General features: G+C 51.9%; 1 protein-coding gene, 2 long non-coding RNA genes, 1 pseudogene and 4 gene segments (V, D, J or C); 1 reads left to right on the top strand and 7 right to left on the bottom strand.

The window, feature by feature from the left end:
* Nucleotides 1-865: 865 nt before the first annotated feature.
* On the bottom strand, nt 866-1,244 carry LOC128850118 (Ig heavy chain V region 914-like). The segment is given in 1 exon segment: nt 866-1,244. A coding segment is annotated over 1 exon segment (370 nt).
* A 1,298-nt stretch (nt 1,245-2,542) lies between these two features.
* LOC128850117 (Ig heavy chain V region 914-like) lies at nt 2,543-3,226 on the bottom strand. The segment is given in 2 exon segments: nt 2,543-2,973; nt 3,174-3,226. Coding segments are annotated over 2 exon segments (484 nt in total).
* Nucleotides 3,227-3,656: 430 nt separating this feature from the next.
* LOC128850116 (Ig heavy chain V region 914-like) lies at nt 3,657-4,100 on the bottom strand. The segment is given in 1 exon segment: nt 3,657-4,100. A coding segment is annotated over 1 exon segment (435 nt).
* A 48-nt stretch (nt 4,101-4,148) lies between these two features.
* Nucleotides 4,149-6,305, bottom strand: LOC128850115 (immunoglobulin heavy variable 3-23-like; annotated as a pseudogene).
* A 1,091-nt stretch (nt 6,306-7,396) lies between these two features.
* Nucleotides 7,397-13,643, bottom strand: LOC128850114 (Ig heavy chain V region 5-84-like). The segment is given in 4 exon segments: nt 7,397-7,438; nt 7,768-8,045; nt 9,121-9,463; nt 13,630-13,643. Coding segments are annotated over 4 exon segments (677 nt in total).
* A 1,579-nt stretch (nt 13,644-15,222) lies between these two features.
* Nucleotides 15,223-22,706, top strand: SALL2 (spalt like transcription factor 2). Its single transcript, XM_054053157.1, has 4 exons — nt 15,223-15,303; nt 18,910-20,299; nt 20,732-22,016; nt 22,107-22,706. Exons 1-4 carry the CDS (start codon nt 15,288-15,290, stop codon nt 22,563-22,565), a joined length of 3,150 nt encoding a protein of 1,049 aa, XP_053909132.1. The 5' UTR covers nt 15,223-15,287; the 3' UTR covers nt 22,566-22,706.
* Nucleotides 17,071-18,990, bottom strand: LOC128850169 (uncharacterized). Of its 5 annotated transcripts, none has more exons than XR_008447575.1 (5): nt 18,755-18,990; nt 18,506-18,547; nt 18,339-18,421; nt 17,362-18,173; nt 17,071-17,111 (listed from the first exon to the last, which is right to left on the bottom strand). It is a non-coding gene; the product is annotated as an uncharacterized LOC128850169 (long non-coding RNA). The 5 variants fall into 5 exon arrangements; XR_008447577.1 differs by lacking the exon at nt 18,755-18,990 and adding an exon at nt 18,590-18,628; XR_008447573.1 differs by having other exon boundaries at nt 18,339-18,547.
* On the bottom strand, nt 19,476-20,955 carry LOC128850168 (uncharacterized). 18 transcript variants are annotated; one of them, XR_008447565.1, is made up of 9 exons: nt 20,827-20,955; nt 20,518-20,619; nt 20,437-20,478; nt 20,275-20,373; nt 20,089-20,235; nt 19,984-20,046; nt 19,819-19,941; nt 19,696-19,755; nt 19,476-19,614 (listed from the first exon to the last, which is right to left on the bottom strand). It is a non-coding gene; the product is annotated as an uncharacterized LOC128850168 (long non-coding RNA). The 18 variants fall into 18 exon arrangements; XR_008447561.1 differs by having other exon boundaries at nt 19,696-19,818; nt 19,861-19,941; XR_008447567.1 differs by having other exon boundaries at nt 19,696-19,797; nt 19,924-19,983; nt 20,026-20,046.
* Nucleotides 22,707-23,911: the final 1,205 nt, after the last annotated feature.

The following is a 23,911-nucleotide window of genomic DNA, read 5'->3' as shown; positions in this document are numbered from 1 at the left end:
CCCCATTTTGGGGCTCTTTTCCCCCATTTTGGGGCTCTTTAACCCCATTTTGGGGCTCTTTTCCCTCCATTTTTGGTGCCAGAGGGGTTCTGGGGGGGTTGGAATGACCCTGAGGGGCTCCAGAGGGGTTCCAGAAGGATCCAGAGGGGTTCTGGGGGGGTTGGAATGATCCTGAGGGGCTCCAGAGGGGTTCCAGAAGGATCCAGAGGGGTTCTGGGGGGGTTGGAATGATCCTGAGGGGCTCCAGAGGGGTTCCAGAAGGATCCAGAGGGGTTCTGGGGGGGTTGGAATGATCCTGAGGGGCTCCAGAGGGGTTCCAGAAGGATCCAGAGGGGTTCTGGGGGGGTTGGAATGATCCTGAGGGGCTCCAGAGGGGTTCCAGAAGGATCCAGAGGGGTTCTGGGGGGGTTGGAATGATCCTGAGGGGCTCCAGAGGGGTTCCAGAAGGATCCAGAGGGGTTCTGGGGGGGTTGGAATGATCCTGAGGGGCTCCAGAGGGGTTCCAGAAGGATCCAGAGGGGTTCTGGGGGGGTTGGAATGATCCAGGACCCCTATGGGACACTCCTGGAAGGCCCTAAAAGGGTCCCAGAGGACTCTCGAGGGGTTCTGGTGGTCCTGGAAGGGCCATGGTGGGACCTGGGGGGGTTCTGGAAGGTTCTAAAGGGGTCTTGGGTGGCTCTAGAGGAGACCTCAGGGTCCTAAAGGGGTCCTGAAGGGCTCCAGAGGGGTCCTGGTGGTCCCAGAGGGGTCCTGGAAGGCCTTCAAGGGGTCTCAGAGGGCTCTCAGGGGGTTCTGGAAGACCTCGAGGGGTCCTGAGGGGTCTCTAAAGGGGTCCTGAAGGGCTCCAGAGGGCTCCTGGGGGTCCTTAAGGGGTCGCAGGAGGTTCTCCAGGAGGTCCTGAGGGCCCCAGATGGGTCCTGGTGGGCTCCAGAGTGTCCTGGTGGGACAACATCACCACCAGCACCATAACCACCACCACCATCAGCACCTTTGGCGCAGTAGTAGGTGGCCGTGTCCTCGGCCTTCAGGTTGGTCATCCGCAGCGTCACCGTGCTCTGGCCGTTGTCCCTGGAGATGGTGAAGCGCCCCTTGACCGACGGCGCGTAGTAGGTGTTGCTGCCACTGGGGCTGCTGATCCCCGCGACCCACTGGAGGCCCTTCTGGGGCTCCTGACGGACCCACCCCATCCCGAAGCTGCTGAAGGTGCAGCCGGAGCCTTTGCAGATGAGGTCCATGGACCCTCCAGGGCTTCAGAACCCCTCAGAGCTCCTCTGGACCCACCCAGGACCCCATTAGGGCCTTCCAGGACCACTCAAGAGCCACTGAGGAACCTTCCAGGACCCTCAGAACCCCTCTAGAGACCCCCAGAACCTGTCTGGGTCCCTCAGGACCTCCTGGAGAACCTCCTGGGACCCCTCAAGGACCCTCAGGACCCTTCTAGAACTCTCAACTCTCCTCTATAGCCATCAAGGACCCCTCTGGGACACCCAGGACCCTTCTTGGACCCTCAGGACCCCTCAAGAGTCCTCTGGGACACCTTTAGGGCCTTCCAGGAGTATCTCAGAGGGATTCTGAGGGTCATAAAGGGGTTCTGGGGGTTCTCCAGGAGGTCCTGAGGCCCCCAGATGGGTCCTGTGGGGCTTCAGAGGGCTTCTCCGGATCCTCCAAAGCTCCTCAGTGGCTCTTGAGTGGTCCTGAGTGGCTCTGGAGGGGTTCTGGAGGTCCCAGAAGGGTCCTGCAAGGGTTTCCCCCTATTTTGGGGCTCTTTTCCCTCATTTTTGGGGCCATTTATGGAGCTGTGGAGCTTCTATCGCTCTTTAACCCCATTTTGGGGCTCTTTAACCCCATTTTGGGGCTCTTTTCCACCATTTTGGGGCTCTTTAACCCCATTTTGGGGCTCTTTTCCCCCATTTTGGGGCTCTTTTCCCTCATTTTGGGGCTCTTTAACCCCATTTTGGGGCTCTTTTCCCTCTATTTTTGGTGCCAGAGGGGTTCTGGGGGGGTTGGAATGATCCTGAGGGGCTCCAGAGGGGTTCCAGAAGGATCCAGAGGGGTTCTGGGGGGGTTGGAATGATCCTGAGGGGCTCCAGAGGGGTTCCAGAAGGATCCAGAGGGGTTCTGGGGGGGTTGGAATGATCCTGAGGGGCTCCAGAGGGGTTCCAGAAGGATCCAGAGGGGTTCTGGGGGGGTTGGAATGATCCTGAGGGGCTCCAGAGGGGTTCCAGAAGGATCCAGAGGGGTTCTGGGGGGGTTGGAATGATCCAGGACCCCTCTGGGACACTCCTGGAAGGCCCTAAAAGGGTCCCAGAGGACTCTCGAGGGGTTCTGGTGGTCCTGGAAGGGCCATGGTGGGACCTGGGGGGGTTCTGGAAGGTTCTAAAGGGGTCTTGGGTGGCTCTAGAGGAGACCTGAGGGTCCTAAAGGGGTCCTGAAGGGCTCCAGAGGGGTCCTGGTGGTCCCAGAGAGGTCCTGGAAGGCCTTCAAGGGGTCTCTGGGGGCTCTCAGGGGGTTCTGGAAGACCTCGAGGGGTCCTGAGGGCTCTCTAAAGGGGTCCTGAAGGGCTCCAGAGGTCTCCTGGGGGTCCTTGAGGAGTCCCAGGAGGTTCTCCAGGAGGTCCTGAGGGCCCCAGATGGGTCCTGGGGGGCTCCAGAGTGTCCTGGTGGGACAACATCACCACCAGCACCACCATAACCATAATCACCACCACCATAAGCGTCTTTGGCGCAGTAGTAGGTGGCCGTGTCCTCGGCCTTCAGGTTGGTCATCCGCAGCGTCACCGTGCTCTGGCCGTTGTCCCTGGAGATGGTGAAGCGCCCCTTGACCGACGGCGCGTAGTAGGTGGAACCACCATTGCTGTGGATCCCCGCGACCCACTGGAGGCCCTTCTGGGGCTCCTGACGGACCCAATACATCGTGAAGCTGCTGAAGGTGCAGCCGGAGCCCTTCCAGATGAGGTCCATGGACCCTCCAGGGCTTCAGAACCCCTCAGAGCTCCTCTGGACCCACCCAGGACCCCATTAGGGCCTTCCAGGAGCACTCAAGAGCCACTGAGGAACCTTCCAGGACCCTCAGAACCCCTCTAGAGACCCCCAGAACCTGATTGAGTTCCTAAGGACCTCCTGGAGAACCTCCTGGGACCCCTCAAGGACTCTCAGGACCCCTCAAGAGTCTACTGGGACACCTTTAGGGACTTCCAGGAGTATCTCAGAGGGGTTCTGAGGGTCATAGAGGGGTTTTGAGGGTCATAGAGTAGTTTTGAGGGGTCATAGACAGGTTCTGAGGGGTCATAGAGGGGTTTTGAGGAGTCATAGAGGGGCTCTGGAGGGTCATAGAGGGGTTTTGAGGGCCACAGAGGGGTTCTGAGAGGTCATAGAGAGGTTCTGGGGGTCTCCAGAGGGGTTCTGAGGGTCATAGAGGGGTTCTGAGGGGTCATAGAGGGGTTTTTGAGGGTTATAGAGGGGTTCTGGGGGGTCATAGAGGGGCTTTGAGGGGTCATAGAGGGGCTCTGGGGGATCATAGAGTGGTTTTGACGGTCATAGAGGGGTTCTGAGGGTCATAGAGTGGTTTTGAGGGGTCATAGAGGGGCTCTGGGGGATCATAGAGTGGTTTTGACGGTCATAGAGGGGTCCTGGTGGGTCATAGAGGAGTTTTGAGGGTCATAGAGGGGTTCTGGGGGGTCCTTGAGGGGTCCCAGGAGATTCTCCAGGAGGTCCTGAGGAACCCAGAATGGTCCTGGGGGGATCCAGAGGGGTTCTGAGGGTCCTGGAAGGGTCTTTGGTGGCCTCAAATACATCGCGAGTGTTGACACTGGTGGGACCACCATCACCATCACCACCACCACTATAAGCACCTTTGGCGCAGTAGTAGGTGGCCGTGTCCTCGGCCTTCAGGTTGGTCATCCGCAGCGTCACCGTGCTCTGGCCGTTGTCCCTGGAGATGGTGAAGCGCCCCTTGACCGACGGCGCGTAGGAGGTGGAACCCCCTTTCTCGATCCCCGCGACGTACTCGAGGCCCTTCTGGGGCTCCTGACGGACCCACTCCATCCCGAAGCTGCTGAAGGTGCAGCCGGAGCCTTTGCAGATGAGGTCCATGGACCCTCCAGGGCTTCAGAACCCCTCAGAGCTCCTCTGGACCCACCCAGGACCCCCTTAGGGCCTTCCAGGACCACTTAAGAGCCACTGAGGAACCTTCAAGGACCCTCAGAACCCCTCTAGAGACCCCCAGAACCTGTCTGGGTCCCTCAGGACCTCCTGGAGAACCTCCTGGGACCCCTCAAGGACCCTCAGGACCCTTCTAGAACTCTCAAGACACTTTGATAGCCCTCCAGGACCCCTCGAGGGTCTCCTGTGAGCCCTTTGGGGCCTTTCCAGGTCCCTCAGAACCCCTCAAGAACATTCCAGGACCCTCAGAACTCCTCTAGAACCACACAGGACCTCTTTGGAACCTTCCAGAACCACCCTGGGTACCCCCAGGACCCCTCTGGAACCCTCAGAACCCCTCGAGAGTCCTCTGGGACACCTTTAGCGCCTTCCAGAAGTGTCCCAGAGGGGTCCTGGTGGTCTCCAGAGGGTCCTCAAAGCCTCTTCAGGAGCCCTTTGGGGCTCTCGAGGGGTTTTGAGGGTCCAAGAGAGGTCCTGAAAGTCCATAAAGGGGTCCTGGAAGGCTCTAAAAGGGGTTCTGGTGGTCCCACAGGGGTCCTGGAGATACCTGGGGGGGTCTGGAAGGTTCTAAAGGGCTCTTGGGTGGCTCTAGAGGAGACCTGAAGGTCCTAAAGGGGTCCTGGAGGGCTCCAGAGGGGTCCTGGTGGTCCCAGAGGGGTCCTGGGGGGCCTCGAGTGGTCCTAAAGGGGTCCTGGATGGCTCCAGAGGGGTCCTGAGGGTCCTCGAGGGGTCCCAGGAGGTTCTCCAGGAGGTCCTGAGGGCCCCAGATGGGTCCTGAGGGGCTCCAGAGGGGTTCTCCGGATCCTCCAAAGCTCCTCAGTGGCTCTTGAGTGGTCCTGAGTGGCTCTGGAGGGGTTCTGGAGGTCCCAGAAGGGTCCTGGAAGGGTTTCCCCTTATTTTTGGGCTCTTTTCCCTCATTTTTGGGGCCATTTATGGAGCTGTGGAGCTTCTATCGCTGTTTAACCCCATTTTGGGGCTCTTTAACCCCATTTTGGGGCTCTTTTCCGCCATTTTGGGGCTCTTTTCCCCCATTTTGGGGCTCTCTTCCCCATTTTGGGGCTCTCTTCCCCCATTTTGGGGCTCTTTTCCCCCATTTTGGGGCTCTTTTCTCCCATTTTGGGGCCCTTTCCCCCCATTTTGGAGCTCTTTTCCCTCATTTTGAGGCTCTTTTCCCCCATTTTGGGGCTCTTTTCCCTCATTTTGGGGCTCTTTTCCCCCATTTTGGGGCTCTTTTCCCTGATTTTGGGGCTCTTTTCCCCATTTTGGGGCTCTTTAACCCCATTTTGGGGCTCTTTTCCCTCCATTTTTGGTGCCAGAGGGGTTCTGGGGGGGGGTTTGAATGATCCTGAGGGGCTCCAGAGGGGTTCCAGAAGGATCCAGATGGGTTCTGGGGGGGGTTGGAATGATCCAGGACCCCTCTGGGACACTCCTGGAAGGCCCTAAAAGGGTCCCAGAGGACTCTCGAGGGGTTCTGGTGGTCCTGGAAGGGCCATGGTGGGACCTGGGGGGGTTCTGGAAGGTTCTAAAGGGGTCTTGGGTGGCTCTAGAGGAGACCTGAGGGTCCTAAAGGGGTCCTGGAGGGCTCCAGAGGGGTCCTGGTGGTCCCAGAGGGGTCCTGGAAGGCCTTCAAGGGGTCTCTGGGGGCTCTCAGGGGGTTCTGGAAGACCTCGAGGGGTCCTGAGGGCTCTCTAAAGGGGTCCTGAAGGGCTCCAGAGGGCTCCTGGGGGTCCTTGAGGGGTCCCAGGGGGTTCTCCAGGAGGTCCTGAGGGCCCCAGATGGGTCCTGGTGGGCTCCGGAGTGTCCTGGTGGGACAACATCACCACCAGCACCATCACCACCACCACCACTCTCTTTGGCACAGTAGTAGGTGGCCGTGTCCTCGGCCTTCAGGTTGGTCATCCGCAGCGTCACCGTGCTCTGGCCGTTGTCCCTGGAGATGGTGAAGCGCCCCTTGACCGACGGCGCGTAGTAGGTGGCACCACCATTGTCCCAAATCCCCGCGACCCACTGGAGGCCCTTCTGGGGCTCCTGACGGACCCACTCCATCCCGAAGCTGCTGAAGGTGAAGCCGGAGCCTTTGCAGATGAGGTCCATGGACCCTCCAGGGGACACGAGGCCACCGCCGCTCTCCACCAGGGACTGAGAACCTTCCTAGGACCTTCCAGGACCCTTCTGGGACCACCAGGACCCCTCTGGAGCCACTCAGGACCACTCAAGAGCCACTGAGGACCCTTCAAGGACCCTGAGAACCCCTCTGGAGCCCTCCAGGACTCATTGAGGGCCCTCAGGACCCCTGTAGAGATGTCCACGAACCCTCCAGAGCCCCCCAGGACCCATCTGGAGCCCTCAGGAACCCCTGGAGAACCTCCTGGGACCCCTCAAGGACCTTCAGGACCCTTCGAGAACCCTCAACTCTCCTCTGGAGCCATCAAGGACCCCTCTGGGACACTCAGGACCCCTCTGGAGCTCCAGAGGACCCCTTGAGGACCTCCTATGAGCCCTTTAGGGCCTTCCAGGAGCCCCAGGACCCCCCTTGAGCCACCCAGGACCCCTTTAGAACCTTCCAGAACCACCCTGGGTACCCCCAGGACCCCTCTGGAACCCTCAGAACCCCTCGAGAGTCCTCTGAGACACCCTTAGGGCCTTCCAGGAGTGTCCCAGAGGGGTCCTGGTGGTCTCCAGAGGGTCCTCAAAGCCTCTTCAGGAGCCCTTTGGGGCTCTCGAGGGGTTTTGAGGGTCCAAGAGAGGCCCTGAAAGTCCCTAAAAGGGTCCTGGTGGTCCCAGAGGGGTCCTGGAAGGTCTTCAAGGGGTCTCTGGGGGCTCTCAGGGGGTTCTGGAAGACCTCGAGGGGTCCTGAGGGCTCTCTAAAGGGGTCCTGAAGGGCTCCAGAGGGGTCCTGGTGGTCCTTGAGGGGTCCCAGGAGGTTCTCCAGGAGGTCCTGAGGGCCCCAGATGGGTCCTGAGGGGCTCCAGAGGGGTTCTCCGGATCCTCCAAAGCTCCTCAGTGGCTCTTGAGTGGTCCTGAGTGGCTCTGGAGGGGTTCTGGAGGTCCCAGAAGGGTCCTGGAAGGGTTTCCCCCATTTTGGGGCTCTTTTCCCCCATTTTGGGGCTCTTTTCCCCCCATTTTGGAGCTCTTTAACCCCATTTTGGGGCTCTTTTCCCTCCATTTTTGGTGCCAGAGGGGTTCTGGGGGGGTTGGAATGATCCAGGACCCCTCTGGGACACTCCTGGAAGGCCCTAAAAGGGTCCCAGAGGACTGTCAAAGGGGTTCTGGTGGTCCTGGAAGGGCCATGGTGGGACCTGGGGGGGTTCTGGAAGGTTCTAAAGGGGTCTTGGGTGGCTCTAGAGGAGACCTGAGGGTCCTAAAGGGGTCCTGGAGGGCTCCAGAGGGGTCCTGGTGGTCCCAGAGGGGTCCTGGAAGGCCTTCAAGGGGTCTCTGGGGGCTCTCAGGGGGTTCTGGAAGACCTCGAGGGGTCCTGAGGGGTCTCTAAAGGGGTCCTGAAGGGCTCCAGAGGGCTCCTGGGGGTCCTTGAGGGGTCGTAGGAGGTTCTCCAGGAGGTCCTGAGGGCCCCAGATGGGTCCTGGTGGGACAACATCACCACCAGCACCATAACCACCACCATCAGCGTCTTTGGCGCAGTAGTAGGTGGCCGTGTCCTCGGCCTTCAGGTTGGTCATCCGCAGCGTCACCGTGCTCTGGCCGTTGTCCCTGGAGATGGTGAAGCGCCCCTTGACCGACGGCGCGTAGGAGGTGGTACCACCATTGCTGTGGATCCCCGCGACCCACTGGAGGCCCTTCTGGGGCTCCTGACGGACCCAATACATCGTGAAGCTGCTGAAGGTGAAGCCGGAGCCCTTCCAGATGAGGTCCATGGACCCTCCAGGGCTTCAGAACCCCTCAGAGCTCCTCTGGAGCCACCCAGGACCCCATTAGGGCCTTCCAGGACCACTCAAGAGCCACTGAGGAACCTTCAAGAACTCTCAGAACCCCTCTAGAGACCCCCAGAACCTGTCTGGGTTCCTCAGGACCTCCTGGAGAACCTCCTGGGACCCCTCAAGGACCCTCAGGACCCTTCCAGAACTCTCAAGACTCTTTGAGAGCCCTCCAGGACCCCTCGAGGGTCTCCTATGAGCCCTTTGGAGCCTTTCCAGAACCCTCAGGACCCCTCAAGAACATTCCAGGACCCTCAGAACTCCTCTAGAACCACACAGGACCTCTTTGGAACCTTCCAGAACCATCCTGGATACCCCCAGGACCCTTCCAGGACCACCAGGATCCCTCAAGAGCCAACCGGGACCCCTTGAAGGCCTTCCAGGACCCCTCTGGAGCTCCAGAGGACCCCTCTAAACCCAACCAGGACCCCCCCAGGACCCTCAGGACCCCCTTAGAGCCACCCCGGACCCCTTTAGAACCTTCCAGAACCACCCTGGGAACCCCCAGGACCCCTCTGGAACCCACAGGACCCCTCAAGAGTCCTCTGGGACACCTTTAGGGCCTTCCAGGAGTGTCCCAGAGGGGTCCTGAGGGGCCTTCAAGGGGTCTCTTGGTTCTCTGAAGGGGTTCTGGAAGACCTTGAGGGGTCTTGAAGGTCCCAGAGGGGTCCTGGGGGGCTTTTAAGAAGTCCTGGAGGTTCTGGAAGGTTCCTGGAAGGCCCTAAAGGGGTCCCTGTGTGGCTCTGGAGGGGTCTTGGTGGTCCCAGAGGGGTCCTGGGGGTCTCTGGAAGGGTCCTGAGGGTTCCAGTGAGGTTCTGGGGGTTCTGGAAGGCCCCAAAGGGCTCATAGGAGACCCTCGAGGGGTCCTGAGGGGCTCCAGAAGAGACTTAACGGTTCTAGAAGGGTCCTGAGGGTCCTTGAGGGGTCCCAGGAGGTTCTCCAGGAGGTCCTGAGGGACCCAGATGGGTCCTGGGGGGATCCAGAGGGGTTCTGAGGGTCCTGGAAGGGTCTTTGGTGGCCTCAAATACATCGCGAGTGTTGACACCGGTGGGACCACCATAACCACCATCACCACCACCATCACCACCACCATCACCACCACCACCATAAGCGTCTTTGGCGCAGTAGTAGGTGGCCGTGTCCTCGGCCTTCAGGTTGGTCATCCGCAGCGTCACCGTGCTCTGGCCGTTGTCCCTGGAGATGGTGAAGCGCCCCTTGACCGACGGCGCGTAGTAGGTGCCACCACCATTGCTGTAGATCCCCGCGACCCACTGGAGGCCCTTCTGGGGCTCCTGACGGACCCAATACATCGCGAAGCTGCTGAAGGTGCAGCCGGAGCCCTTCCAGATGAGGTCCATGGACCCTCCAGGGCTTCAGAACCCCTCAGAGCTCCTCTGGACCCACCCAGGACCCCATTAGGGCCTTCCAGGACCACTCAAGAGCCACTGAGGAACCTTCCAGGACCCTCAGAACCCCTCTAGAGACCCCCAGAACCTGTCTGGGTTCCTCAGGACCTCCTGGAGAACCTCCTGGGACCCCTCAAGGACCCTCAGGACCCTTCCAGAACTCTCAAGACTCTTTGAGAGCCCTCCAGGACTCCTCGAGGGTCTCCTATGAGCCCTTTGGGGCCTTTCCAGGTCCCTCAAGACCCCTCAAGAACATTCCAGGACCCTCAGAACTCCTCTAGAACCACCCAGGACCTCTTTGGAACCTTCAGAACCACCCTGGATACACCCAGGACCCTTCCGTGACCACCAGGACCCCTCAAGAGCCACCTGGGACCCCTTGAAGGCCTTCCAGGACCCCTCTGGAGCTCCAGAGGACCCCTCTAAACCCAACCAGGACCCTGAGGACCCCCTTAGAGCCACCCAGGACCCTTTTAGAACCTTCCAGAACCACCCTGGGAACCCCCAGGACCCCTCTGGAACCCTCAGGAGCCCTCGAGAGTCCCCCGGGACACCTTTAGGGCCTTCCAGGAGTGTCCCAGAGGGGTCCTGAGGGGCTCCAGAGGGTCCTCAAAGCCTCTTCAGGAGCCCTTTGGGGCTCTCGAGGGGTTTTGAGGGTCCAAGAGAGGCCCTGAAAGTCCCTAAAAGGGTCCTGGTGGTCCCAGAGGGGTCCTGGAAGGTCTTCAAAGGGTCTCTGGGGGCTCTCAGGGGGTTCTGGAAGACCTCGAGGGGTCCTGAGGGCTCTCTAAAGGGGTCCTGGAGGGCTCCAGAGGGGTCCTGAGGGTCCTTGAGGGGTCCCAGGGGGTTCTCCAGGAGCTCCTGAGGGCCCCAGATGGGTCCTGTGGGGCTCCAGAGGGGTTCTTCGGATCCTCCAAAGCTCCTCAGTGGCTCTTGAGTGGTCCTGAGTGGCTCTGGAGGGGTTCTGGAGGTCCCAGAAGGGTCCTGGAAGGGTTTCCCCCTATTTTTGGGCTCTTTTCCCTCATTTTTGGGGCCATTTATGGAGCTGTGGAGCTTCTATCGCTGTTTAACCCCATTTTGGGGCTCTTTAACCCCATTTTGGGGCTCTTTAAGCCCATTTTGGGGCTCTTTTCCCTCATTTTGGGTCTCTTTAACCCCATTTTGGGGCTCTTTTCCCTCCATTTTTGGTGCCAGAGGGGTTCTGGGGGGGTTGGAATGATCCTGAGGGGCTCCAGAGGGGTTCCAGAAGGATCCCGAGGGGTTCTGGGGGGGTTGGAATGACCCTGAGGGGCTCCAGAGGGGTTCCAGAAGGATCCAGAGGGGTTCTGGGGGGGTTGGAATGATCCTGAGGGGCTCCAGAGGGGTTCCAGAAGGATCCAGAGGGGTTCTGGGGGGGTTGGAATGATCCTGAGGGGCTCCAGAGGGGTTCCAGAAGGATCCAGAGGGGTTCTGGGGGGGTTGGAATGATCCTGAGGGGCTCCAGAGGGGTTCCAGAAGGATCCAGAGGGGTTCTGGGGGGGTTGGAATGATCCTGAGGGGCTCCAGAGGGGTTCCGGAAGGTTCCAGAGGGGTTCTGGAGCCCTAATGAGGTTCATTAGTGGCCCTCATTAAGGGTTAATTAAGAGCTGCAGCTGCGCTCGAAGGCCCCGAAAGCGAAAGCGAATGTGGGGCTCCAAAAAGCCCTTTTTGGGGTTTCGGAACTGATTTTTGGGGTTATTTTTGGCAATGGAGGAAAAAACCAAACCCCAAATGGAGGAAATTGAGAGGGGGGAGAAAAGGGGGAGAGGCGTTAATGGCATTAATCGTTAATTAGGGGGTTAATAATGGAGGTTTGGGGATTATTAGTGGTATTAGTGCGATTATTAGTGTTATTAGGGCGATTATTATTGGTTTTAGTGGGATTATTAATGTTATTAATGCGATTATTAGTGTTATTAGTGCGATTTTTAGTGTTATTAATGCGATTATTAGTGTTATTAGTGCAATTATTAATGGTATTAGCGTGATTATTAGTTTTTAGTGTGATTATGAGTGTTATTAATGCGATTATTAGTGTTATTAGTGCGATTATTAGTGTTATTAATGCGATTATGAGTTATTAATGCAATTATGAGTGTTATCGGTGCGATTATTAACGGTATTAGTGCGATTATTAACGTTATTAGTGCGATTATTATTGTTATTAGTGCGATTATTAATGTTATTAGCGTGATTATCAGTTATTATTGCGATTATTGATGTTATCGGTGCGATTATTAACGTTATTAGTGCGATTATTAATGTTATTGGTGCGATTATATATGTTATTAATGCAATTATTAATGTTATTACCGTGATTATCAGTTATTAATGCGGTTATGAGTGTTATTAGTGCGATTATTTATGTTATCGGTGCAATTATTAACGTTATTAGTGCGATTATTATTGTTATTAGTGCGATTATTAATGTTATTAGCGTGATTATCAGTTATTATTGCGATTATTGATGTTATCGGTGCGATTATTAACGTTATTAGTGCGATTATTAATGTTATTGGTGCGATTATATATGTTATTAATGCAATTATTAATGTTATTACCGTGATTATCAGTTATTAATGCGGTTATGAGTGTTATTAGTGCGATTATTTATGTTATCGGTGCAATTATTAACGTTATTAGTGCGATTATTAATGTTATTGGTGCGATTATTACTGTTATTAATGCGATTATTAATGTTATTAGCATAATTATCAGTTTTTAGTGTGATTATGAGTGTTATTAGTGCGATTCTTATTGTTATTAGTGCAATTATTAATGTTATTAGCGTGATTATCAGTCATTAGTGTGATTATGAGTGTTATTAGTGCGATTATTATTGTTATTAGTGCGATTATTAATGCTATTGGTGCGATTATTAGTGTTATTAATGCGATTCTTAGTGTTATAAATGCGATTCTTATTGCTATTAATGCAATTATTAATGTTATTACCGTGATTATCAGTTATTAATGCGATTATTTATGTTATTAGTGCGATTACTTATGTTATCGGTGCAATTATTAACGTCATTAATATCGTATTTGGTGTATTATTATCGTTATTAGTGATATTAATATGGTTATCAATGTGATTATTATTCTTATTCATATTAACATTGATATTATTGATATTAATATTGATATTATTGATATTATTATTGGTATTATTGATATTATTATGGTAATTATTGATATAATAATTGTTATCATTACTGTTATTATCATAATTAAGATCATTAACGTCATTATTATCGCGATTATTACCACATCACCATTGTTAATTAATTATTATTATCTCTATTACCGTTATTAACACTATTATTAACGCTATTAATGCCACAATAATCATTATTATTCCTATTATCATTATTATTTCTATGATCTTCCACCTTCTGCAATGCTTTATTACCCCTTCATTAATGTAATTAATTCCATTAATCCTATTAATTTCATTATTTCTTCTTATTATTTATTATTTTACTTATTATTATTTATTATTAATCACTATTATTTTCTTATTTTTATTTATTTTTATTATTTATTGCTATTATTAATTGTTATTATTCATCGTTTTTATTGATTATTATTATTGATTGTTATTATTATGTTATTATTGATTGTTATTATTATTGATCGCTCTTTATTACTTATTTATTAATTATTATTTAGCACTTAATACATTAATTATAGTTCATTATTGCTTATTATTTACTTATTATTTACTTATTTTACTTATTTTCCTTATTCTTTACATTTCATTAATGTCATCGCTGCTTTTTATAGCTATTAATTAATAGCATAAACCGTTGATAATAATTAATGGTATTTATTAATTCATTTAATTTCATTAATCCTTCTATTTTCCACTATTATTCCCCCTTAATACTATTAATTCCTATTATTACTGCTATTATTGTTCTATTATCATCACTATTTAACGCTACTATTGCTGATAATTAAGAATGAATGACATTAATTCTATTAATCCTATTAATCCTATTATTTTTCACTATTAATGGCAATTAATTAGTTAATACCATTATAATTTGCTCTTTAATGTCTATTATTACTAATTATTAATTGATGGGAAGCGATATTCTATTGTGATTCCCACCTTATTACCGTCATCATCATTAATATCACCCTTATTATTGTTTAATTAGTTTTATTAATTATTAATATTATTAGTTTAATTAAGTTTTATTAATAATCCCTTTAATTATCCCCTATTAGAGCTAATAACCCATCATTATTAGCATTATTTGCCCGTTATTAGCGCTTTGATTAATGAAACCGAAGAATAAACTGCGTCTCAGTCGATAAATTTAATTAATTAATGGAATAAAAGTTAATTAATGGAATAAAAGTTAATAAATGGAATTAATAAAGGCAATAAAAGGAATTAAAGGCAACAAATCGAGTCGAAGGCGCCGGAAAGAAAGGGAATGAGTGGAAAAAGGGGGTTAATTGGCTCAAACCGGGGGCCTAAAGGGGATATAATTAATTAATTAGCTATTAATTAACGCTAATTAAGGGTAATTGGCGAGGGAGGCGGGAAACGCGCCCGCCCGCGCGGGGTTTTGAGCGCCGCCTCGGACGGAAACCAAAGGATTTTCTCTCTGTGTTGCAAACAAATTGGTGTTTGGCGGCGCCGCCCGCGCCGATTTTTGGAGCCCGCGAAAAGGGGGGGCGAAGGATTCCCCTTCTCCAAAGTCCCCCAAAGCGCTCGAAATCGCCCCCAAAACGCTCGCAGGAACCCCTTAAAACGCCCCCCAGGTCGCCCCAAAATACACTCAGGACACCCCTAGGATCCCCAAATCCCCCCAAAACTCTCCAAATCCCCTTAAATCGCCCCAAACTCCCTCAGATCGCCCCAAAACCCCCTCAAATCCCCCCAAATCTCTCCAAATCCCCCTCAAATCCCCCCAATCCCCCTCAGATCCCCCCAAAACCCCCTCAGATCCCCCCAAAACTCTCCAAATCCCCCTCAAATCCCCCCAAAACCCCCTCAAATCCCCCCAAAGTCTCCAAATCCCTCTAAATCCCCCCAAAACTGTCCAAATCCCCCTCAAATCCCCCCAAAACCCCCTCAAATCCCCCCAAAGTCTCCAAATCCCTCTAAATCCCCCAAAACCCCCTCAAATCCCCCCAAAACCCTCTCAAATCCCCCCCAAACCCCCTCAAAAGCCCCCAAAACCCTCTCAAATCCCCCCAAAGTCTCCAAATCCCCCTCAAATCCCCCCAAACCCCCCTCAAATCCCCCCAAAGTCTCCAAATCCCTCTAAATCCCCCCAAAACTGTCCAAATCCCCCTCAAATCCCCTCAAAAACCCCTCAAATCCCCCCAAATCTCTCCAAACCCCCTCAAATCCCCCCAAAACTCTCCAAATCCCCCTCAAATCCCCTCAAAAACCCTTCAAATCCCCCCAAATCTCTCCAAACCCCCTCAAATCCCCCCAAAACCCCCTTAAATCCCCCCAAATCCCCCTTAAATCCCCCCCAAACCCCCTCAAATCCCCCCAAAACTCTCCAAATCCCCCTCAAATTCCCCCTTTTTCCCCCCAATCCTCCCCGAAACTCCCCCCAAATCGCCCTTTTTCGCCCCCTTTCCAAAGCGCCCCCCAAAATCCCCCTTTTTTCCCCCCCCAAAATGGAGGAGAAGGGGGGGGGGGATGGGCTTCAACCCCTCCCCCTATGCCATCACAGCTGTGACGTCACAACGTCCATCCCTTTCCCTTTGGAATTTTGGGGGGGGGGGGGTCCCCCCAAAACCATGGCTGAAGAGGGAGGTGGGTGAGGGACGGACAGACGGACGGACAGCGGCCTGCGCGCAGGCTTGAAGCCTGCGCGCAGGCCGCTGCCCGTCCGTCTGTCCGTCCCCACATCCGTCCATCCATAAATCCATCCATAAATCCACCCCTTGTCCGTCCGTCCATCCGTTGGAGCCCATTTTCCCCCCTTTTATCCCCATCCATTCGCCTCTGTCCGTCTGTCCGTCCGTCATTCACCCATTTCCCCCCCTCTTTTCCACCTTCATCCCTGTGTCCGTCCGTCTGTCCGGATGCTCTCCGGCCATTTTAACCTCTTCCCTCCTCTTTATCCCCATCCATTCATCTCTTGTCCGTCTGTCCGTCCATTAAAGGGGAGTTTAAAAGGGGGATTTAAGGGGGAAAATGGAGGTTTTGGGGTGAAAAATGGGGATTTGGGGGCAGAAAATGAGGAGTTCTGAGGTGGAAAATGGAGGATTTTGGGGGGGAAAAGGGGGGGAGGAGGTTTTGGGGTGAAAAATGGGGATTTTGGGGGTGGAAATGGGGGGTTTTGAGGAGGAAAATGGAGGATTTTGGGGGGAAATGGGGGGAGGAGGTTTTGGGGTGAAAAATGGGGATTTTGGGGGCGGAAATGGGGGGTTTTGAGGAGGAAAATGGAGGATTTTGGGGGGAAATGGGGGGGAGGAGGTTTTGGGGTGAAAAATGGGGATTTTGGGGGTGGAAATGGGGGGTTTTGAGGAGGAAAATGGGGATTTAGGGGGAAATAATGTGCATTTTTGGGGGTTGAATGTGGGTTTTGGGGTGAAAAATGGGGATTTTGGGGACGAAATGGGGGGTTTTGAGGAGGAAAATGGAGGATTTTGGGGGGAAAGGGTGGGAGGAGGTTTTGGGGTGAAAAATGGGGGTTTTGGGGGTGGAAATGGGGGGTTTTGAGGAGGAAAATGGAGGATTTTGGGGGGGAAATGGGGGGAGGAGGTTTTGGGGTGAAAAATGGGGATTTTGGGGGCGGAAATGGGGGGTTTTGAGGAGGAAAATGGAGGATTTTGGGGGGGAAATGGGGGGAGGAGGTTTTGGGGTGAAAAATGGGGATTTTGGGGACGAAATGGGGGGTTTTGAGGAGGAAAATGGAGGATTTTGGGGGGAAAAGGGGGGGAGGAGGTTTTGGGGTGAAAAATGGGGATTTTGGGGTGGAAATGGGGGGTTTTGAGGAGGAAAATGGAGGATTTTGGGGGGAAAAGGGGGGGAGGGTGAATTTTTGGGGTGAAAAATGGGGGTTTTGGGGGCGGAAATGGGGGGTTTTGAGGATAATACGGATTTGGAGGGTTTTAATCGGATTTTTGGGTGATAATGGGGATTTTTGGGGTAACAATGTGGATTTTTTGGGTGACAATGGGGCTTTCAGGGCTGTAGGAGAGGATTTTTTGGGGTTCAACCTTGATTTGGGGTCTCCAAACCTCATTTTTGGGTCTCCAAACCTCATTTTGGGGTCTCCAAACCCTCATTTTTGGGTCTCCAAACCTTAATTTGGGTCCTCAACTCTCATTTTTGGATCTCCAAACCTCATTTTGGGGTCTCCAACCCTCATTTTTGGATCTCCAACCCTCATTTTGGGGTCTCCAACCTTCATTTTGGTGTCTCCAACCTCCATTTTGGGGTCTCCAACCTTCATTTTTGGGCTCCAACCTTCATTTTTGGGTCCCCAACTTTGATTTTGGGGTCTCCAAACCTCAGTTTTGGACCTCCAACCTTCATTTTTGGGTCTCCAACCCTTAATTTGGGTCCTCAACTCTCATTTTTGGGTCTCCAAACCTCATTTTGGGGTCTCCAACCTTCATTTTTGGGTCTCCAACCTTCATTTTTGGGTCCCAAACCTTCATTTTTGGGTCTCCAACCCTTAATTTGGGTCCTCAACTCTCATTTTTGGGCCTCCAACCTTTATTTTTGGATCTCCAACCCTAATTTTGGGGTCTCCGACCTTCATTTTTGGGTTCCAACCTTCATTTTTGGGGTCTCCAACCTTCATTTTTGGGTTCCAAACCATGATTTTGGGGTCTCCAACCCTCATTTTGGGTCTCCAACCTTCATTTTGGTGTCTCCAACCTTCATTTTTGGGCTCCAACCTTGATTTTTGGGTCCCCAACTTTGATTTTGGGGTCTCCAAACCTCATTTTGGACTTCCAACCTTCATTTTTGGATCTCCAACTCTCATTTTTGGGTCTCCAATCCTCATTTTTGGGTCCTCAACTCTCCTTTTTGGGTCCCAAACCCTAATTTTTGGGCCTCCAACCTTCATTTTGGTGTCTCCAACCTTCATTTTTGGACCTCCAACCTTCATTTTTGGGTCTCCAAACCTCATTTTTGGGTCCTCAAGTCTCATATTGGGGTCTCCAACTCTCATTTGGGGGTCTCAAACCCTCAATTTTGGGCTCCAACCTTCATTTTTGTGTCTCCACCCTTCATTTTTGGACCTCCACCCTTCATTTTTTGGTCCCCACCCTCCATTTTTGGACCTCCACCCTTCTTTTTTGATCTCCACCCTTCATTTTTTGGTCCCCACCCTCCATTTTTGGACCTCCAACCTTCATTTTTTGGTCTCCACCCTTCATTTTTTGGTCTCCACCCTTCATTTTTTGGTCTCCACCCTTCATTTTTGGTCTCCAACCTTCATTTTTTGGGCTCCACCCTTCATTTTTGGTCCCCACCCTCCATTTTTGGACCTCCAACCTTCATTTTTTGGTCTCCACCCTTCATTTTTTGGTCTCCAACCTTCATTTTTGGACCTCCAACCTTCATTTTTTGGTCTCCACCCTTCATTTTTGGTCCCCACCCTTCATTTTTTGGTCTCCAACCTTCATTTTTGGACTTCCAACCTTCATTTTTTGGTCTCCAACCTTCATTTTTTGGTCTCCACCCTTCATTTTTGGTCCCCAACTCTCATTTTTGGACCTCCAACCTTGATTTTTGTGTCTCCAACCTTCATTTTTTGGTCTCCAACCTTCATTTTTGATCTCCAACCTTCATTTTTTGGTCTCCACCCTTCATTTTTGGTCTCCAACCTTCATTTTTAGATGTCCAACCTTCATTTTTGGTCTCCAACCTTCATTTTTTGGTCTCCACCCTTCATTTTTTGATCCCCAACCTTCATTTTTTGGTCTCCAACCCTCATTTTTGGACCTCCAACCTTCATTTTTTGGTCTCCACCCTTCATTTTTTGATCCCCAACCTTCATTTTTTGGTCTCCAACTCTCATTTTTGGACCTCCAACCTTCATTTTTTGGTCCCCACCCTTCATTTTTGGGTCTCCAACCTTCATTTTTTGGTCTCCACCCTTCATTTTTGGTCTCCAACCTTCATTTTTAGATGTCCAACCTTCATTTTTGGTCTCCAACCTTCATTTTTGATCTCCAACCTTCAGTTTTTGGTCCCCAACTCTCATTTTTGGACCTCCAACCTTCATTTTTTGGTCTCCAACCTTCATTTTTTGGTCTCCAACCTTCATTTTTAGATCTCCAACCTCCATTTTTGTGTCTCCACCCTTCCTTTTTGGCCCTCCACCCCTGAATTTTTGGACCCCTCCTCGACTTCTCCCTTCTCCACCCTTCATTTTTGGCCTTCTCCTCCCCGCAGGTTCCCCGGGCGCCACCTCCTCATCTCCTGAAGTTCCCACCACCACCACCTCCTCCTCTTCTTCTCCTCCTCCAGGAATGGAACCCGACGCCGACCCTCCACCTTCTTCCCAACCCGGACCTCCTCCGGCCCTCAACCTCCCGTTGATCCTCGAGGAACTCCGCCTCCTCCACCAACGCCAACTCCACCAAATGCAGCTGACGGAGGACATTTGCCGCCAGGTCCTCCTTTTGGGGACTCTCCACCACCCCAAAACTTCTCACCTACCTTTGGCCTTCAAAAGCGAACCTCCGAAACCGCCTCTCTTCCACCTCTTCCCACCGCTGAACCTCAAAGGTGACCCTCATCCCGTTGCCACCTTCATCCCGACGTCTTCTCCGGCTCTTCTCCGGCCGAAGAACGTCGGTGGAGATACGGGGACCTCCCGGCACGAGTGTGGCTTTTGCGGGAAGGCCTTCGGAAGCGACAGCGCTCGGCAGATCCACCTCAGGTCCCACACGGGGGAAAGGCCCTACAAATGTAACGTTTGCGGCAACCGATTCACCACGCGCGGCAACTTGAAGGTCCATTTCCACCGCCATCGGGAAAAATACCCTCACGTCCAAATGAACCCAAATCCCGTCCCTCAACACCTCGATTATCTCCTCCTGGAGGGCACCCAACCTTCTTTGGTGGCCACACAACCACCTTTGGTGGCCACACAACCTTTAGGAGCCACTCAACCACCTTTAGGAGCCACACAACCTCCTTTAGGAGCCACTCAACCACCTTTAGGAGCCACTCAACCTTCTTTGGTGGCCACACAACCTTTAGGAGCCACTCAACCACCTTTAGGAGCCACTCAACCTTCTTTAGGAGCCACACAACCACCTTTGGTGGCCACACAACCTTCTTTGGTGGCCACTCAACCTCCTTTAGGAGCCACTCAACCTTCTTTGGTGGCCACACAACCTTCTTTAGGAGCCACTCAACCTTCTTTAGGAGCCACTCAACCATCTTTGGTGGCCACACAACCTTTAGGAGCCACTCAACCTTCTTTAGGAGCCGCTCAACCTTCTTTGGTGGCCACTCAACCTTCTTTAGGAGCCACTCAACCTTCTTTGGTGGCCACACAACCTTCTTTGGTGGCCACTCAACCTTCTTTAGGAGCCACTCAACCACCTTTAGGAGCCACTCAACCTTCTTTAGGAGCCACTCAACCTTCTTTAGGAGCCACTCAACCTTCTTTGGTGGCCACTCAACCTTTAGGAGCCACTCAACCACCTTTAGGAGCCACTCAACCTTCTTTGGTGGCCACACAACCTTCTTTAGGAGCCACTCAACCTTCTTTGGTGGCCACACAACCACCTTTGGTGGCCACACAACCTTTAGGAGCCACTCAACCACCTTTGGTGGCCACACAACCTTCTTTAGGAGCCACACAACCTTCTTTGGTGGCCACACAACCTTTAGGAGCCACACAACCTCCTTTAGGAGCCGCTCAACCTTCTTTGGTGGCCACTCAACCTTCTTTGGTGGCCACACAACCTTCTTTAGGAGCCACTCAACCTTCTTTGGTGGCCACACAACCTTTAGGAGCCACTCAACCTTCTTTAGGAGCCACACAACCTTCTTTGGTGGCCACACAACCTTTAGGAGCCACACAACCACCTTTAGGAGCCGCTCAACCTTCTTTAGGAGCCACTCAACCTTCTTTGGTGGCCACTCAACCTCCTTTGGTGGCCACTCAACCACCTTTAGGAGCCACTCAACCTTCTTTGGTGGCCACACAACCACCTTTAGGAGCCACTCAACCTTCTTTAGGAGCCGCTCAACCTCCTTTAGGAGCCACTCAACCACCTTTAGGAGCCACCCAACCTCCTTTAGGAGCCACCCAACCTCCTTTGGTGGCCACCCAACCTCTCGTGGCCACTCAACCTTCTTTGGTGGCCACTCAACAGCTTCCTGGGACCACCCAGCAGCTCCCTGGGAGTGACCACCACCTGAGTGGGACCCAGGAAGTCAACGGAGCCACTCAAGAGGTCAACGCGGCCACTTCCCACCTCACCACCACCCCCCACCACCTCCCAGTAGCCCCTCAACCACTCCTGGTGGCCACTCACCACCTGATGACTCCTTCCCACCACCTGACGGCCTTCCAGAAGCTTCTCCTCTTGAAGGCCACCGAAGGAAGATCTAAAGGTGGAGATGAAAACACTCCTCCGGGTAAAGGATCCGCTTGGACGCTCTTCAGCGGTCGTTGGAAAAGTTCTCCACTCTTTTTGGAGCCACCACCGTCGTCGGAAACGTCGAAACTCCAACAACTCGTGGAGAAGATCGATCCACCACCACCATCTTCACCACCTTCGGATCCACCACGCCACCAATGTCCCATTTGTCGAAGGGTTTTGAGTTGTCCGAGAGCTTTGAGGTTCCATTTTGGTCAACACGGTGGGAATTTGGGTGGAGCCGAAAGGCCGTTTCGGTGTAAGATTTGTGGGCGTTGTTTCTCCACGCGGGGGAATTTGAGGGCTCATTTTGGTGGGCATCGTGGTGGTCCACCCAATTCGTGTCCTCTCTGCCAGAAGAAGTTCACCAACGCTCTCAATCTCCAACATCACGTCCGGCTTCATTTAGGAGGACAACTTCCCAACGGAGGTGGGAACGGTCAAATGGAGGAGGACCTTCGGGTGGAGGATGTGGAGAACCGCCATGTGGAGAACCACCATGGGGAGAACGTCCATGTGGAGAACGTCCATGTGGAGAACGTCCACGTGGAGAACATCCACGTGGAGAACGTCCATGTGGAGAACTTCCAAGTGGAGAACGTCCAAGCGGAGAACATCCCAGTGGAGAACATCCACGTGGAGAACCTCCACCTCGAGAGGAACCCCCAAACGAAGGGGACACTGAGAGAAGAAAGGGAGAACCTCCAAAATGTTGGGGTGTCCCAAGAGGAAGAGGTTTCCGAAGAGGAGGAAGAAGGATCTGAAGATGATTCCAAGAAGGATCCCAACGAGGAGGAAGACCTTGAAGTGATGGAGGACACCAAGACCACAGGGGACCTCCAAATGGAAGAAGAAGGAGGAGATGAAGACACGGCATCGCCGGAGGGGTCTCGAAAACAGGTAAAAAGGGGGGTTTTGGGGTCCTCTTTGACCGCGGAGATGGTTTTTACCCCTCATTTTTGGTGGCTGAAGGGAAATGTCTTCTTCCAGGTGACCTCAACGTGGACCTCTCGCGGCGTTTCCTCTCTGAGCGGAAAGGAGACTCCTCAAAAGTCCCGGAGAAGCGGTGGAGGAGCTCTTCGAGGCTTTTGGAAGCGTCGTCTTCCTCTTTTATCCGCGAGGAACCCCCAAAATCCAAGAGGGGACCTCCGAAATCCAAGAGAGGACCTTCAAAATCCAAGAGAGGACCTCCAAAATCCAAGAGGGGACCTTCAAAATCCAAGAGAGGACCTTCAAAATCCAAGAGGAGACCTTCAAAATCCACGAGAGGACCTCCAAAATCCAAGAGAGGACCTTCAAAATCCAAGAGGAGACCTTCAAAATCCAAGAGAGGACCTCCAAAGCCCAAAGGAGAACCCGAACCCACCAATTCCACCTCCAGAAGGATCTGAAGGGGCTTTAGATGCCACCAAGGAGGACCGGAGAAGCCGAGAAGAACTGGAAAAGTAGTTCCATTACGGAGAAGTGGGTGAGGACACCCCAAAAGTCCTCTCCGGACCCCCAAAATTCCTCCTTTTCCCCTCAAAATTGGAGTTCTTTGCGGAGCAGAAGGTGATTAAAGGCGTTTTGGAGCCACCTCTGAGCTTTTGGTTCTTCTCGGGGACGCGAGGAGAAGGGCAAACGGCACTAAAAAGGGGGTTTCGACCCCTCAAAAAAGGGGTTTTGCACCCCAAAAATGGGACGGTGGTCACAAAAAGGGGGTTTTGATCCCTAAAAAGGGGTTTTTAACCCCAAAAAAAGGGTTTTCCCTCCACAAAGCAAAAGGATTTGAGGCAAAATTCTGCCTAAAAATGGGGTTTAAGGCCTAAAAAGGGGGTTTCGACCCCTCAAAAAAGGGGTTTTGCACCCCAAAAATGGGACGGTGGTCACAAAAAGGGGGTTTTGATCCCTAAAAAGGGGTTTTTAACCCCAAAAAAAGGGTTTTCCCTCCACAAAGCAAAAGGATTTGAGGCAAAATTCTGCCTAAAAATGGGGTTTAAGGCCTAAAAAGGGGGTTTTGATCCCTAAAAAGGGGGTTTTAAACCCAAAAAATGGGGTTTTAAACCCTAAAAGTGGGGTTTAACGTCGAAAAAAGGGAGTTTAGTGCCTAAAAATGAGTGTTTAATCACGAAAAGGTGGTTTTGATCCCTAAAAAGGGGGTTTTAAACCCCAAAAAAGGTTTTTCCCGCCCAAAGCGAAAGGGATTTGAGGCAAAATTCTGCCTAAAAATGGGGTTTAAGGCCTAAAAAGGGGGTTTTGAGCCCTAAAAAGGGGGTTTTAAACCTAAAAAATGGGGTTTTAAACCCTAAAAGTGGGGTTTAACGCCGAAAAAAAGGGAGTTTAGTGCCTAAAAATGAGTGTTTAATCACGAAAAGGTGGTTTTGATCCCTAAAAAGGGGGTTTTAAACCCCAAAAAAGGTTTTTCCCGCCCAAAGCGAAAGGGATTTGAGGCAAAATTCTGCCTAAAAATGGGGTTTAAGGCCTAAAAAGGGGGTTTTGAGCCTAAAAAAGGGGGTTTTAAACCCTAAAAATGGGGTTTTAAACACTAAAAGTGGGGTTTAATGCAGAAAAAAAGGAGTTTGGTGTCTAAAAATGAGTGTTTAATCACAAAAAGGCGGTTTTGATCCCTAAAAAGGGGTTTTTAACCCCAAAAAAGGTTTTTCCCGCCCAAAGCAAAAGGGATTTGAGGCAAAATTCTGCCTAAAAATGGGGTTTAAGGCCTAAAAAGGGGGTTTTGAGCCTAAAAAAGGGGGTTTTAAACCCTAAAAATGGGGTTTTAAACACTAAAAGTGGGGTTTAATGCAGAAAAAATGGAT

Source organism: Cuculus canorus, chromosome 39, assembly GCF_017976375.1.
Source record: "Cuculus canorus isolate bCucCan1 chromosome 39, bCucCan1.pri, whole genome shotgun sequence".
In the NCBI taxonomy this organism is placed as follows: Eukaryota; Metazoa; Chordata; class Aves; order Cuculiformes; family Cuculidae; genus Cuculus; species Cuculus canorus.
The sequence above is the reverse complement of the archived record's forward strand: the minus strand, read 5'-3'. Positions and strand labels throughout refer to the sequence as shown.